The sequence below is a fragment of the Acomys minous genome (assembly GCF_964271855.1).
Source record: "Acomys minous genome assembly, chromosome: 12".
NCBI classification, from domain to species: domain Eukaryota; kingdom Metazoa; phylum Chordata; class Mammalia; order Rodentia; family Muridae; genus Acomys; species Acomys minous.
Window position 1 is genome coordinate 70858686 of NC_140493.1, and position 11733 is coordinate 70870418.

Consider the following 11733-nt stretch of genomic DNA (forward strand, 5'->3'; position numbering starts at 1 on the left):
TTGGTTGGTTGGTTTGGTTTTGGTTTTTCAAGACAGGGTTTCTCTGTGTAACCTTGGCTGTCCTGGACTCACATTGTAGACCAGGCTGGCCTCAAACTCACAGTGATCTGCCTGTCTCTGCCTCCCGTGTGCTGGGATTAAAGGCATTTACTACCACGCCCAGCCCCGATAATATTGATTCTTGGTAACTCATAATTTCTTTTTTAGAAAAAAATATCTTTTTAAAATTAGACATTTTCCTGTGAAAATGATACATTTTCAACTCCAGACATGGTGGCACATGCTTTTAATCTCACCACTTGGGAGCCAGAGACTGGTAGATTTCTAAGTTCGAGGCCAGCCGTCTGTAGAGTTCCAGAATGGCCAAGTCTACACAGAGAAACTTTGTTTCAGAAAACGCAAAAGAGAATACTGAAAAGATGGCTCCAAAGAGCGCCTACTGCTCTTCCAGAGGACCCGGGTTCAAAGTATTCAGGCCCTTTATTCACTTGGTGTAGAAGGCTTAGCACAGTGTGTACCCACATCGGAACTCTTTGGAAATTGCCTATTGTCATGCTGATTGAAATTAGCAGTTCCCAGCTGGGCGGTAGTGGCGCATGCCTTTAATCCCAGCACTTGGGCAGCAGAGGCAGGTGAATCTCTGTGAGTTCCGAAACCAGCATGGTCTACAAAGCAAGTCTAGGATAACCAAGGATACATAGAGAAACCCTGTCTGGAAAAAGAAAAAAGAAAAAGAAAAAGAAATTAGCAGTTCCCAAAAATGACCACTTGGTGGCGCCCATATTTTAAGCTCAATCACATTCTTCCCATCACCTTTCATGGCTTCATTCCAGAACTAGCAGAGATGCTAAGTGTTAGAGAATGTACAGCAAACTCGCGGCTGGGTAACTGCTTACTCCTTAGTAGACCAGTTCTCTCAAAGTCAAGTGTTTTCCTTTGCAGAAGTAGGATATAAGGCAATCTGCCTCATACTTCTAGTTAGTGTATCTAAAAGTAATCCAGACTATAATTTATTTACCATGTATATTCAGAACATAGCCTGGATACTGAAATGAACAAATTAGGAGGCCTTGATTAAATTCTTTAATTGGTTTCCCCTAAATATTTTTCTTATTGTTGAGGAGAAAGTCTGGGTTATAAATTGTTTTTGAGACAGAGTCTCTCTACATATCCCTGACTGTCCTGGAACTCAATATGTAGACCAGGCTGGCCTCAGACTCACAGAGATCCTCTTCCTCTGCCTCCCCAATGCTGGGATTAAAGGTGTGCACCACCACACCCAGCTGAATTTTTCCTTTCTTTTTTAATTGATATAATAAATATATTGTTTATATAATATTCTACCTGCATGTTACTTGCATGCCAGAAAGGGCACCAGATCTCATTATAAAAAGTTGTGGGCCACCATGTGATTGCTGGGAATTGAACTCAGGACCTCTGGAAGAGCAGGTAATGCTCTTAACCTCTGAGCCATCTCTCCAGCCCATTTTTCCTTTTTAACAGCACTTTAAGTGTACCTATACTCTAGGGTGCATTTTGTTGTATTATAATACCATGTCTATGTTTTCTCCCCTAGACTGTGAGGTCCTTGAGGGTGGGTTTTGGTTTTTTTTGGGGGGGGGTTCGGTTTTATATTCATCCCTGGACCTCTAGAGTTTGGAACAGTGCCAGACTTATGAGGCACTCAGTCTCCTGAGTCGTGAACGAATAGATGAAGAAAACCAGCATTGCTTAAGTGCTCATGTTAGCCGGGCGTCATGCTCAATCTTTCTGCCGTGAGTGTAGCCCCAGTTACCTTCACTTCTCAGTTACTAGTCAGCCTATGCATCGTCACTGAGAAATACACACCTGCAGCCTCGACCACCCCACAGCCCAGTCCAGCATCAGTCCTGCATTTTTAGGACAAATTAGAAGACATCATGCCGTAGGTCTAGAATTCTGCGAGGCCTTAGACCTAACAAGGGGCAATGGAGGCCCTACCTATTGTTTTCTCCTTTTCAGGATAGATGTCTGTGCTGGAGTCAAAGGGAGCCCAAAACAGATGCAGCACGCTGAGCCTCTTTGTCTTTGGTAGACCACAGAGTCCCTTGCGCGTATCAGCACTACAGATGAAACTGTATCGCGTTAAGGCCGTTTCAGCTGGGCATGTTGGCTCTATCAGCCTGTCTTCCCTCCTATCCTGAACAGGTTCCTGATGCTATAAAATCTCAGTACCAGTTCCCACCCCCTCTCCTCGCCCCCGCGGCCATTCGGGATGGGGAGCTGATCTGCAATGGGATCCCTGAGGAATCACAGACGCACCTTTTGAACTCCGAGCACTTAGCCACCCAGGCAGAGCAGCAAGAGGTGAGTAAACGCAGAACTGGGTTCCCAAATCCAGACTCTCTTCCGTGTCACCAGAAGCTCAGTATCTGCCGTTCCTACCTCTACCCTAATTCCACCTTAGTCCCCTAAAAGTTACGTGACCCATGGGGAATCCCAAGGTCAGAAGCCAAAGGCAAGTAAGAGCAGCCAAACAGGCTGCGAGCTGGCAGTTCTGTGGTGGGCGACGAGCAGACCCACAGGGGGTGAGATGGTAGGGCCAGCACACAGCAGATCCTGGGACATTTGTGGAATGTTGGTCACAAGCTTCAGGGCAAAGCCAAAATGGAAATCCCAAGTTCCACTGACGACGTAGCGCCGCCCCGAGTGTGCCAGTAAGTCTTGCTTGGGACTGAAGCGGGGTCCCTTCCTGGATTCGTGTTGGAACCTTGGACACAGTGCTTGGCGGCCCTGCTGTAGCCCTGGCCGCTGTGGCAAGATGAACCAGCACGTCCCAGGCCTCTCACCTCCTCTCCTCTCCTTCCGTTGCAGTGGCTCTGTAGTGTTGTTGCGCTCCAGTGCAGCATATTGAAACATTTATCTGCTAAGCAGATGCCTTCGCATTGGGACTCTGAACAGACAGAGAAGGCTGATATTAAGCCTGTTATTGTGACTGACAGCTCAATCACCACCTCCCTGCAAACCGCTGACAAGGCACCTCTACCTTCCCACTATCCCTTATCCTGCCCCTCAGCAATTAGCACCCAGAATTCCCTGGGCTGCTCTCCACCCCACCAACCCCCAGCCCTAGAGGACATCAGCTGCAGTTCTTGTGTGGAAAAGTCCAAGAAAGCCCCTTGTGGGACTGCCAATGGGCCAGTGAACACAGAGGTAAAAGCCAATGGCCCACACCTCTACAGCAGCCCCACTGATTCCACGGATCCCCGGCGACTTCCTGGCGCCAACACCCCTTTACCAGGCCTCACACACCGGCAAGGCTGGCCCCGGCCCCTCACGCCACCATCGGCTGGGGGGCTTCAGAACCACACCGTCGGCATCATTGTGAAGACAGAAAATGCCACTGGCCCCAGCTCTTGTCCCCAGAGGAGTTTGGTACCTGTCCCAAGCCTGCCCCCTTCCATTCCCAGCTCTTGTGCCAGCATCGAGAACACCAGCACTTTGCATAGAAAGACTGTCCAATCACAGATAGGACCTTCGTTGACAGATTCGAGGCCTCTGGGCTCACCCCCAAATGCCACCCGGGTGCTCACTCCCCCACAAGCTGCAGGAGACAGTATCTTGGCCACAGGCGCCAACCAACGATTCTGCTCACCAGCGCCATCATCAGGTGAGTGACCCCCCCTGCATTCTTGCTAGCATATACATAAAAGTGTAAAACATTCTATCCCCATGAATGCTTGAGGCCTTGCATCAATGTATCAGTGATCCATCCTCCCTGTGTTTTCCACAACAGGAGAAAGGCTGTGTTAGCTTGTCTCAGCTATAAGATGGGACTGTTCTCACTAAGTCACTTCCTTAGGGTGGCCTGCCAGGTCAGTGGCAATACTGGAACTGCAGCTTGGGTCACCAGCCCCTCCTCTCACCTTCCGGACCTAGTCTTCTGCCTGTCTGTTCCATCACGTCAGAAGGCGCATGCTTTCTGTAACCACTTGGGTCAGTCTGAGGTTCAGTGTATGCAATTCACATACGAGACTAAATCTACACCTGATGCAGATTCTCAGAGCCAGCTCATTTGAGGAAAGTGATGTTCACGAGCAGGGACAGAAAGCAGCGTTGCCTTTCAGATAGCTACCAAGTGGGATGCCTGCAGAGGTTGGTCTGGCCCCAGAAGCTTCCCCTTGGCCATATGCCTACGGAAAGTCCCATTGGTCGTCTGTACTTGGCCCGGTTACAGACTTGTTCTCTCAGATGTAGTAGGCAGCGTTTGGACCTCAAGGTTGCTGATCACAGCATCTGAACCAGGTTTTATATGCTGCTGCTCCCTGTGGCCTCCCACATGAACTGAAGTCATCCTCCTAGTCAGCTGGGAGCCTCAATCACCAGGTGCCTGTGGTTGCTTTGCATCGGAGCCCCTGGTCCTAGCCCCGACCCTGTAACGCTAGTGTGAATAAGTTTTGCAACAGGCAGTTGTACTTGAGCAGACACAGGTGCAGGTGCCACCTAGAGTAGAGGTAGGTGGCCATGCATCAAAAAATAAAGTGACCTCACCACTTGCCCCAGAGTAGTAAATTGCAACAGTTCTCAGTGCTCTGGAAACTCGTGCGTGCCCGGGTGTGCTGCTCCATCTACCCTTCCTCACCACACGTTTTTAGCTCTAGGAGTTCCAGAACCTATGGGTTGAGAATCAAGAAGGGAACATCACCTTGGGTCCGAAATCCAGAACTGTCTCAGCAATGGGGGATTGGACCGGTGGGTTTCCCTCAGGCGACGTAAGTAACAGTCTTCCTGCTCCGTCCCCAGATGGCAAGGTCAGCCCCGGCACGTTATCCATAGGAAGCGCTTTAACCGTACCCTCTTTCCCAGCCAACTCTACTGCCATGGTGGACCTCACCAACTCACTTCGAGCATTTATGGATGTCAATGGAGGTGAGTGGTATCCCAGTAGCATTCAGGCCCTTTTGAAGCGGGAGAAGGAGACAGGGCTAAGCAGTTACCATTTGAGCAGAAGAGAGGCCAGGAAGGCCCCATCTCCTGTCTCTGCCTTCTGGGTTTGCACAAAATGTAATCAACGATGAAGAAAAGGAGAGCATAGCTAAGCTGAACCAGTAGGAAAGAACAGAATCACAGTATGGTACTGGCAAAACAGACCCGAGAGACTTGGTTCCATCTGTAGAAAACCTCGAAGTGGGTAGAAAAGGTCAGTCTGTATCAGACATCCGTACCTTTCCCCACAGGCAGCAGGGGGCTGTGGTTCTGCCTTTCTTTACTTAATTAGCCTACCTTACAAAAGAAGCCTCTGGACTGGGCCCCTCTCCCTGCAAATAGTGTATAAGAAGCCCACTTTCAGATCCTTGGACCACTTTGGACTTTATATTGTTTGGGGGGAAAAAAGTCACTTGCTGGATTAGCCCTGTAGCCCCCATCTGCTTCCACATTTCATTTCTCTCAGCGTTTTTGATGTTTCTCTTTGGTTGATAGAAATCGAGATAAATATGTTGGATGAGAAGCTGATCAAGTTTCTGGCCTTGCAGAGAATACATCAGCTTTTCCCCTCCCGGGTCCAAGCGTCACCGGGCAGTGTTGGGACACATCCGCTCGCTTCCGGAGGGCACCACACAGAAGGTGCGCGTGCACTCACCTGCCATCGCACCATCAGGTCTCCTGTCTGATGTGTGTGAATGACCACCTTGCTCCATGGAGAATCTCCGCTTTCAGTAGCTCAGATTTCCTGTACCTTTGATGGGTTTAATAAAGCACCATGGTTTTTTTGGTTTTTTTTTTTTCTCAGCATGAGCAAGATGAACAACTCTTTGATCAGACTTGGGGAATTTGCTATAACTTTCTTTCACACAAGTCCACTTTGATTCACAGCAAGGCAGCTACAGTACTTTGGGGTATATGTTTTCTGTTTGGGGTGTGCTTTCTGCTCAGTTACTCTGTAATATTTTAACTAGAAGGGCTTTCCAAGGTTCAAGGTGAGAACTAAAAAAACAATAGGTAAGCCTCCTGCAAATTCTCAAATGTAAATTCTCCTTGGTTCTCTCTGAGCCCTTAGCCCTTAAGAGCCTTGCCAGCAGGAGCTTACTGAAAATACAAATTCTAGAGCTAGGGGGATAGCTCAGATGCCAAAGAGGTCTGATTGATCCCTAAAACCCTCATTAAAAAACTAGGAATGGTGATGCGAAGCCAAGCAGGTGGAGACGGAGCCCTGGGGCTCGCGAGCTGTCAGTCTAGTCCACTTCCTGAGTACTAGGCCAGTGAGGAACCTTGTTTCTAAAAAATAGAATATGAGGCACACCACTAAAGGTTGTTTGGTGTGTATATGTGTGTGCACTCGACCACAAGAAATACAAATTTGCAAATTCTAGATCCTCTCACTCCAACTAAATTCAAAAATCGGGTTTTTTTGGGGGGGGTGTGATGGTGGTGGTGGTCATAGTGATAGCAGTTCTAGAAACCAAATCCATTGATTTCCTGGACAAGTACTGTACAACTAAACTATAACAAAATCCATAGGCAGTTGATGTGCTCATTAAAGCTTGAGAAACACTGGCCTATGCGTTATGTTTTTCCATGTTCTCTTTTTGTTATCAGTTGGAATATACCTGTTAGGCTAACCAGGAGCCCGGGAACATAAAAGTACTAATATCCTCAAATTCTGTAACCATCTTCCGTGAAGATCCTTCCTGGCCTGTGTTGGGAGTGCGATGGGTGGGTGGAGCCCCCCCTGAAGCAGCTTTGGGTCAGGTGTGCGTCATTCACTCTGTGGGAATTTTTCCAGGCCACCAACCAAAAATCCAGGTTTCATTGGTTTGTTTGGGTCACAGGTTCTGGGTTTCTGAATGACCCTATCCTTATGTTTGTCTTGTAGTGCAAAGAAAGGAGGTACAGGCCCGAGCTGTGTTCTACCCCCTCTTAGGGTTGGGAGGAGCTGTGAACATGTGCTATCGAACCCTCTACATCGGGACAGGTGAGCCAGCCAGGAGTCTGGAGGGCAGAGGTGGGTGGGTCCAGACAGCCCAGTGGGTGCTTCCTTGGCTCAGGCCCTTTAACTGCTTCTCAGTAGGGTCTGAAACCCTGTAGGGAAAGACTTGGAAAGAGGACACTTCTTTATACCTGGGTGTAATCAGCTCACACATTATCCTCCCCTATTTGTTTGTTTTATTTTTGGTCGTTGAGATGATTTAAGATAGTGTCTCCTCTGAACTCCAGGCAGGCCTTGATTGAACTCATGTCTACCCTCCTGCCTCAGCCTCTCAAGTACTAAAACTACAAATGTAGCCCACCACACCTCAGATCACCCCTCATCCAAAAGTTGCCCTTTAAAGTGATAAGGCTTAAAGGCCCTGCGCAGTTGTGTTCACGTGGATGTACCATCCTCTTCAGTAACTCACTGCTCTGTCTGGGTAGCAGCCATAGGTTGACATATTTAAAGCATGTTATTTAGAACAAGAGGAAGTGCTGGACTTGGGGACCTACATCTGTAATCCTAGAGCTTACGAAATGGAGGCAAGGAGGTCAGGAGTTCAAAGCTACCCTATTACCAGAAAAGAAAGAGAGAAGCCCTGAGCTACCTTGAGGTTTCTACTAGCCAGCTACCAGACATTAACTCCCTCTTACCCCCCCCACCCATATATACTAACCTTCCCTCCTACCTCCCCCCACACAGACACTGACTCCCCCCCTACCTCCCCCCCACAGACACTAACCCCCCTCCTACCTCCCCCCCACAGACACTAACTCCCCCCCCACAGACACTAACCCCCCTCCTACCTCCCCCCCACACAGACACTAACCCCCCTCCTACCTCCCCCCCACACAGACACTAACCCCCCTCCTACCTCCCCCCCACAGACACTAACTCCCCCCCCACAGACACTAACCCCCCTCCTACCTCCCCCCCACACAGACACTAACTCCCCTCCTACCTCCCCCCCACAGACACTAACTCCCCTCCTACCTCCCCCCCACACAGACACTAACTCCCCCCACCTCCCCCCACACATAACCTTACAGTCTGTTCTCTGCCTTTTCCTTGACTCCTGCCACCTTGCAGGAGCTGACATGGATGTGTGCCTTACAAACTATGGTCACTGTAACTACGTGTCCGGGAAACATGCCTGCATATTCTACGATGAGGTGAGGGGCAGAGACGGGTGGGGGAGAGCTTTCCCAGTCCAAGGTCTTTCCCAAGAACTGGGTTCTGGGCTGGCGCAGGGCCAAGGGTGAAAAGCCTGTCCTCTTTCCTCCTGTCCATCTTGGAAGTGGAGACTCATATGAGAGGCTCGATGCTCCACCTTGGCACCTGCTTACAGGAGCCCAAAGGGGGGTCGGCAAAATAGAAGGACCCAGACTCTATGGGTGTGTCCCCCAGTTTCATAGTTATGTGCCAGTGGATATCAGATCAACAGGAGTTAGTATTGAGTAGGCATAGCACAGGCGACACAGAGTTACTAGGGCAGACTGACAAAGAGGTGAGTCTTGGTGAATTCTGAAAGAGCCAGGCTGTAGCTGAGGAAGAGTATGAGAGCTTGCTAGGTAGCGAAGCAAGCCCTATGTCCTCTCCCCTTTTCCCAAGGCTTCTCACAGCAACCACACATCGTATCTCCCCTCCTCCTCCTCCTCCTCCTCCTCCTCCTCCTCCTCCTCCTCCTCCTCCTCCTCCTCCTCCTCCTCCTCCTCCTCAGAATACCAAACATTATGAGCTGTTAAACTACAGTGAACATGGGACAACGGTGGACAATGTGCTGTATTCATGTGACTTCTCCGAGAAGACCCCGCCAACCCCCCCAAGCAGTATTGTTGCCAAAGTGCAGAGTGTCATCAGTAAGTTGGAGCAGAGGCCTGTGGCCACAGCTAAGGCCCCCCGTCACCTGGTCCTACCATGCTGTCAGTAACCTACAGTTGTTTGCCTTCCCAGTCCTATTGGCCAAGCTCATTGTTGGTGGCCTGGGAAAGGCCACCAAGAATCAAGTGCTGAACACCCACCTATGTATCAGACCTCTCTGGGGACTTGAGACTCCACCAACCCTGTCTGAGCATCCCTCAGCCCTGATCATACTGTGTATAGAGTGGGGAGATGCAGGGGCCCAGTCCTGCCAATCATCCCAGACAGGTCAGCTGGTCACTGTTCCCCTCCTATGATCATCCCCCTTTTTCCCAGGGCGCCGCCGACACCAGAAACAGGATGAAGAGCCAAGTGAGGAGGCAGCCATGATGAGTTCCCAGGCCCAGGGGCCACAGCGGAGACCCTGCAGTTGCAAAGCCAGCAGCTCAAGCTTGATTGGGGGCAGCGGGGCCGGCTGGGAGGGCACAGCCTTGCTGCACCACGGCAGCTACATCAAGCTGGGCTGCCTGCAGTTTGTCTTCAGCATCACTGAGTTTGCGACCAAACAGCCCAAAGGCGATGCCAGCTTGCTGCAGGATGGGGTCTTGACCGAGAAGCTATCTCTCAGGCCCCATCAGGGCCCTGTGCTGCGCTCCAGCTCCGTTCCCTAGGCCGTTGGCCTGGACACTCAACCCAAGACTCCTGCAATGCAAAAATGTACACGAACCAAGCCCGGGTGTTTTCTATACCAGAAACCCTTCAACTACAATCTTTGCATGAAATGAAGAAAACCTTTTGACTGTTTTTTAAGACTTTTTTTTTCTTTTCTCGAGTTCTAGGGGGCATTTGCACATATATTTGTACTCAACATTTCATGGGAAAGCGGCAGACCCGAGCTGAGGAACAGCATGGGCAGGGAGGGGAAGACCCTGGTCTGGACACTTCCTCCAGCACAGCCCCTCCCCCGACTCCTGCTCCTTCCCCCTCTACGCCTGCCCGCTGTTGTAAAATAATCAGAAACTTGTTCTATTTTGTGGCAGTGACAATAGTTTTATATTAAAAGAAAAAATACAGTTTTCATACAGCAAAATCTATACAATATCATTGTTTTATTTAATATAAAGATCGCTACCCACTTCTTTCCACGGTTCCCACCCTACAAGTTACTTCCCTTCCTGCAGCGGTTGCACTACAGGTAGCTACTGTGTATATGGACAAATGAGAAAGGAATTCTTTTTCTGGCTGTCCATCTATTTTATTTCAAATAAGGAAAAGTGTATTTGGATTTTGTGTAAATACATCTAGTGATGACTTTTTTTCAATGTTTTTAATAACCGTGTACAGTACATGTGGTAGAGTGTTTTCTCAAATTGTCTATTGTAGCGAAGGCGTTTTTGTCGTAAACCTGTTCTGTGTCCTTTTTTTTGTTCTCTTGCCACTTCTCTTCCTCCCACCCCAGCTGCTTCTTCTTCCCCACAACTAGTACGATGTACATAGTAATTGTAATGTTTTAGACTTTACAGAAACTTTCCTGTATTCTGTATATAAAAAAACCAAAAATACTTCAAATTATGTTTTCTGCCTGTCTGTCCTACCTGTCATCATGCTTACGGGGGACCTGCACCAGGTCTCACTTTCTGCACCCTTTGAACAATCATCAATCTCAGGTAGGCTCCCAGGGGGCTGTGGTGGAGAGGGAGGATGGAGAGTGGGCCTCAGCTGCCCGAGGGAAATGGAAAGGTAAGTACTTGCCCTTGGGGGAGGGCTGTTTCTCTGGGGGGCCCAAATGTGAGGTCCGTTCCCTAGACCAGTGGTCCTCAACTTGGCTAATCATGACCCTTTAGTAGTTTCCCCAACCATAATACACTTAATAACTGTAATTTTGCTAGTGTTACGAGTTGTAAATATCTGATATTTGGCATATCTGACGTGAGACCTGTGAAGGGGTCGTTCAGCACACACACACACACACACACACACACACACACACACACACACACACACGAGTTGAGAACTGCTACTATAGACTGCTGCTTTACCCTAATTCTAATTCTCTGGGCATCCTTGCCAAGTTGAACTCCCTGCTTTGGTCCTGGACACAGTAGGCAGTTGATTTCTTCAGGAAGTTCTTCTGAAAGCAGTCTCCTAGGAAACACCTGTGTTCTGACACTATTCTAAGTGATACCTATTCATATATTAGAGTCTGTTGATGTCTGTAAGTGTGCTCCAATGACAGTGATGGTGCACGCCTTTAATCCCAGCACTCTTGAGGCCGAGGAAGGTGGATCGCTGAGTTAAAGCCAGCCTGGTCAACAAAGCAAGTCCAGGACAGCCAAGGCTCCATAGAGAAATCCTGTCTCAAAAAAAAAAAAAAAAAAAAAAAAGACTTCTCAAACTCCCAAGGACAGAGGGAAGCTTTGTATTCTCGGCATTAACAGGTGTCAAGCATCAGGTGTTAAATAGCTGTCTTAGGCAAAGTCCTGCCCGGAGCATCTACACCCAAGCCCCGCTTGCTCACCTTTCCCTCAGTCACTTCTGGGTAATGGAGTGTCTATCCTTGCCACCTGTGAGAACCGTCCCAGAGACAAATTACCTCCTGACACTTCTTTCTTTTGGAAGGCGGGAGTCAGATGTAATACCCCCTATTTTGGAGGTTGAGGTAGGAGGATCTCAATTTTAAAGCTACCTAGGGGAGCTAACCTCAACCGAGAGAAAGGGGCAGGGTCATAGTTACACAGTTGAGTCCTGAAAACCCTGCCAGTGCCATCGTGAGAAGCCTCAAGTCCACTGCTTGTACCTGCAAGAGTCCTAGAAGCGGAGGGCTGGATAATGAAAGGATGAGAAATTTAAAAGAGTCGCTTCATTGAGGGAAAAGCATCCAGGACCCGACTCCAAACACGGACCCATTCATGTGCACAGGACTC

The 11733-nt window shown here is 49.1% G+C and overlaps 1 protein-coding gene across 2 annotated transcripts in view; it reads left to right on the forward strand.

The window, feature by feature from the left end:
- PHF12 (PHD finger protein 12) overlaps positions 1 to 10378 on the forward strand; it is a 48290-nt gene extending 37912 nt beyond the window's left edge. For both annotated transcript variants that reach the window (XM_084747948.1, XM_084747947.1), the window contains 8 exons: positions 2188 to 2346; positions 2854 to 3649; positions 4783 to 4908; positions 5461 to 5604; positions 6854 to 6952; positions 8039 to 8121; positions 8670 to 8808; positions 9146 to 10378. In XM_084747948.1, coding sequence (XP_084604074.1) covers positions 2188 to 2346; positions 2854 to 3649; positions 4783 to 4908; positions 5461 to 5604; positions 6854 to 6952; positions 8039 to 8121; positions 8670 to 8808; positions 9146 to 9480 — 1881 coding nt within the window. In that variant the 3' untranslated portion in view covers positions 9481 to 10378. The remainder of the gene's footprint in view (positions 1 to 2187; positions 2347 to 2853; positions 3650 to 4782; positions 4909 to 5460; positions 5605 to 6853; positions 6953 to 8038; positions 8122 to 8669; positions 8809 to 9145) is intronic.
- The last annotated feature ends 1355 nt before the right edge of the window (positions 10379 to 11733 follow it).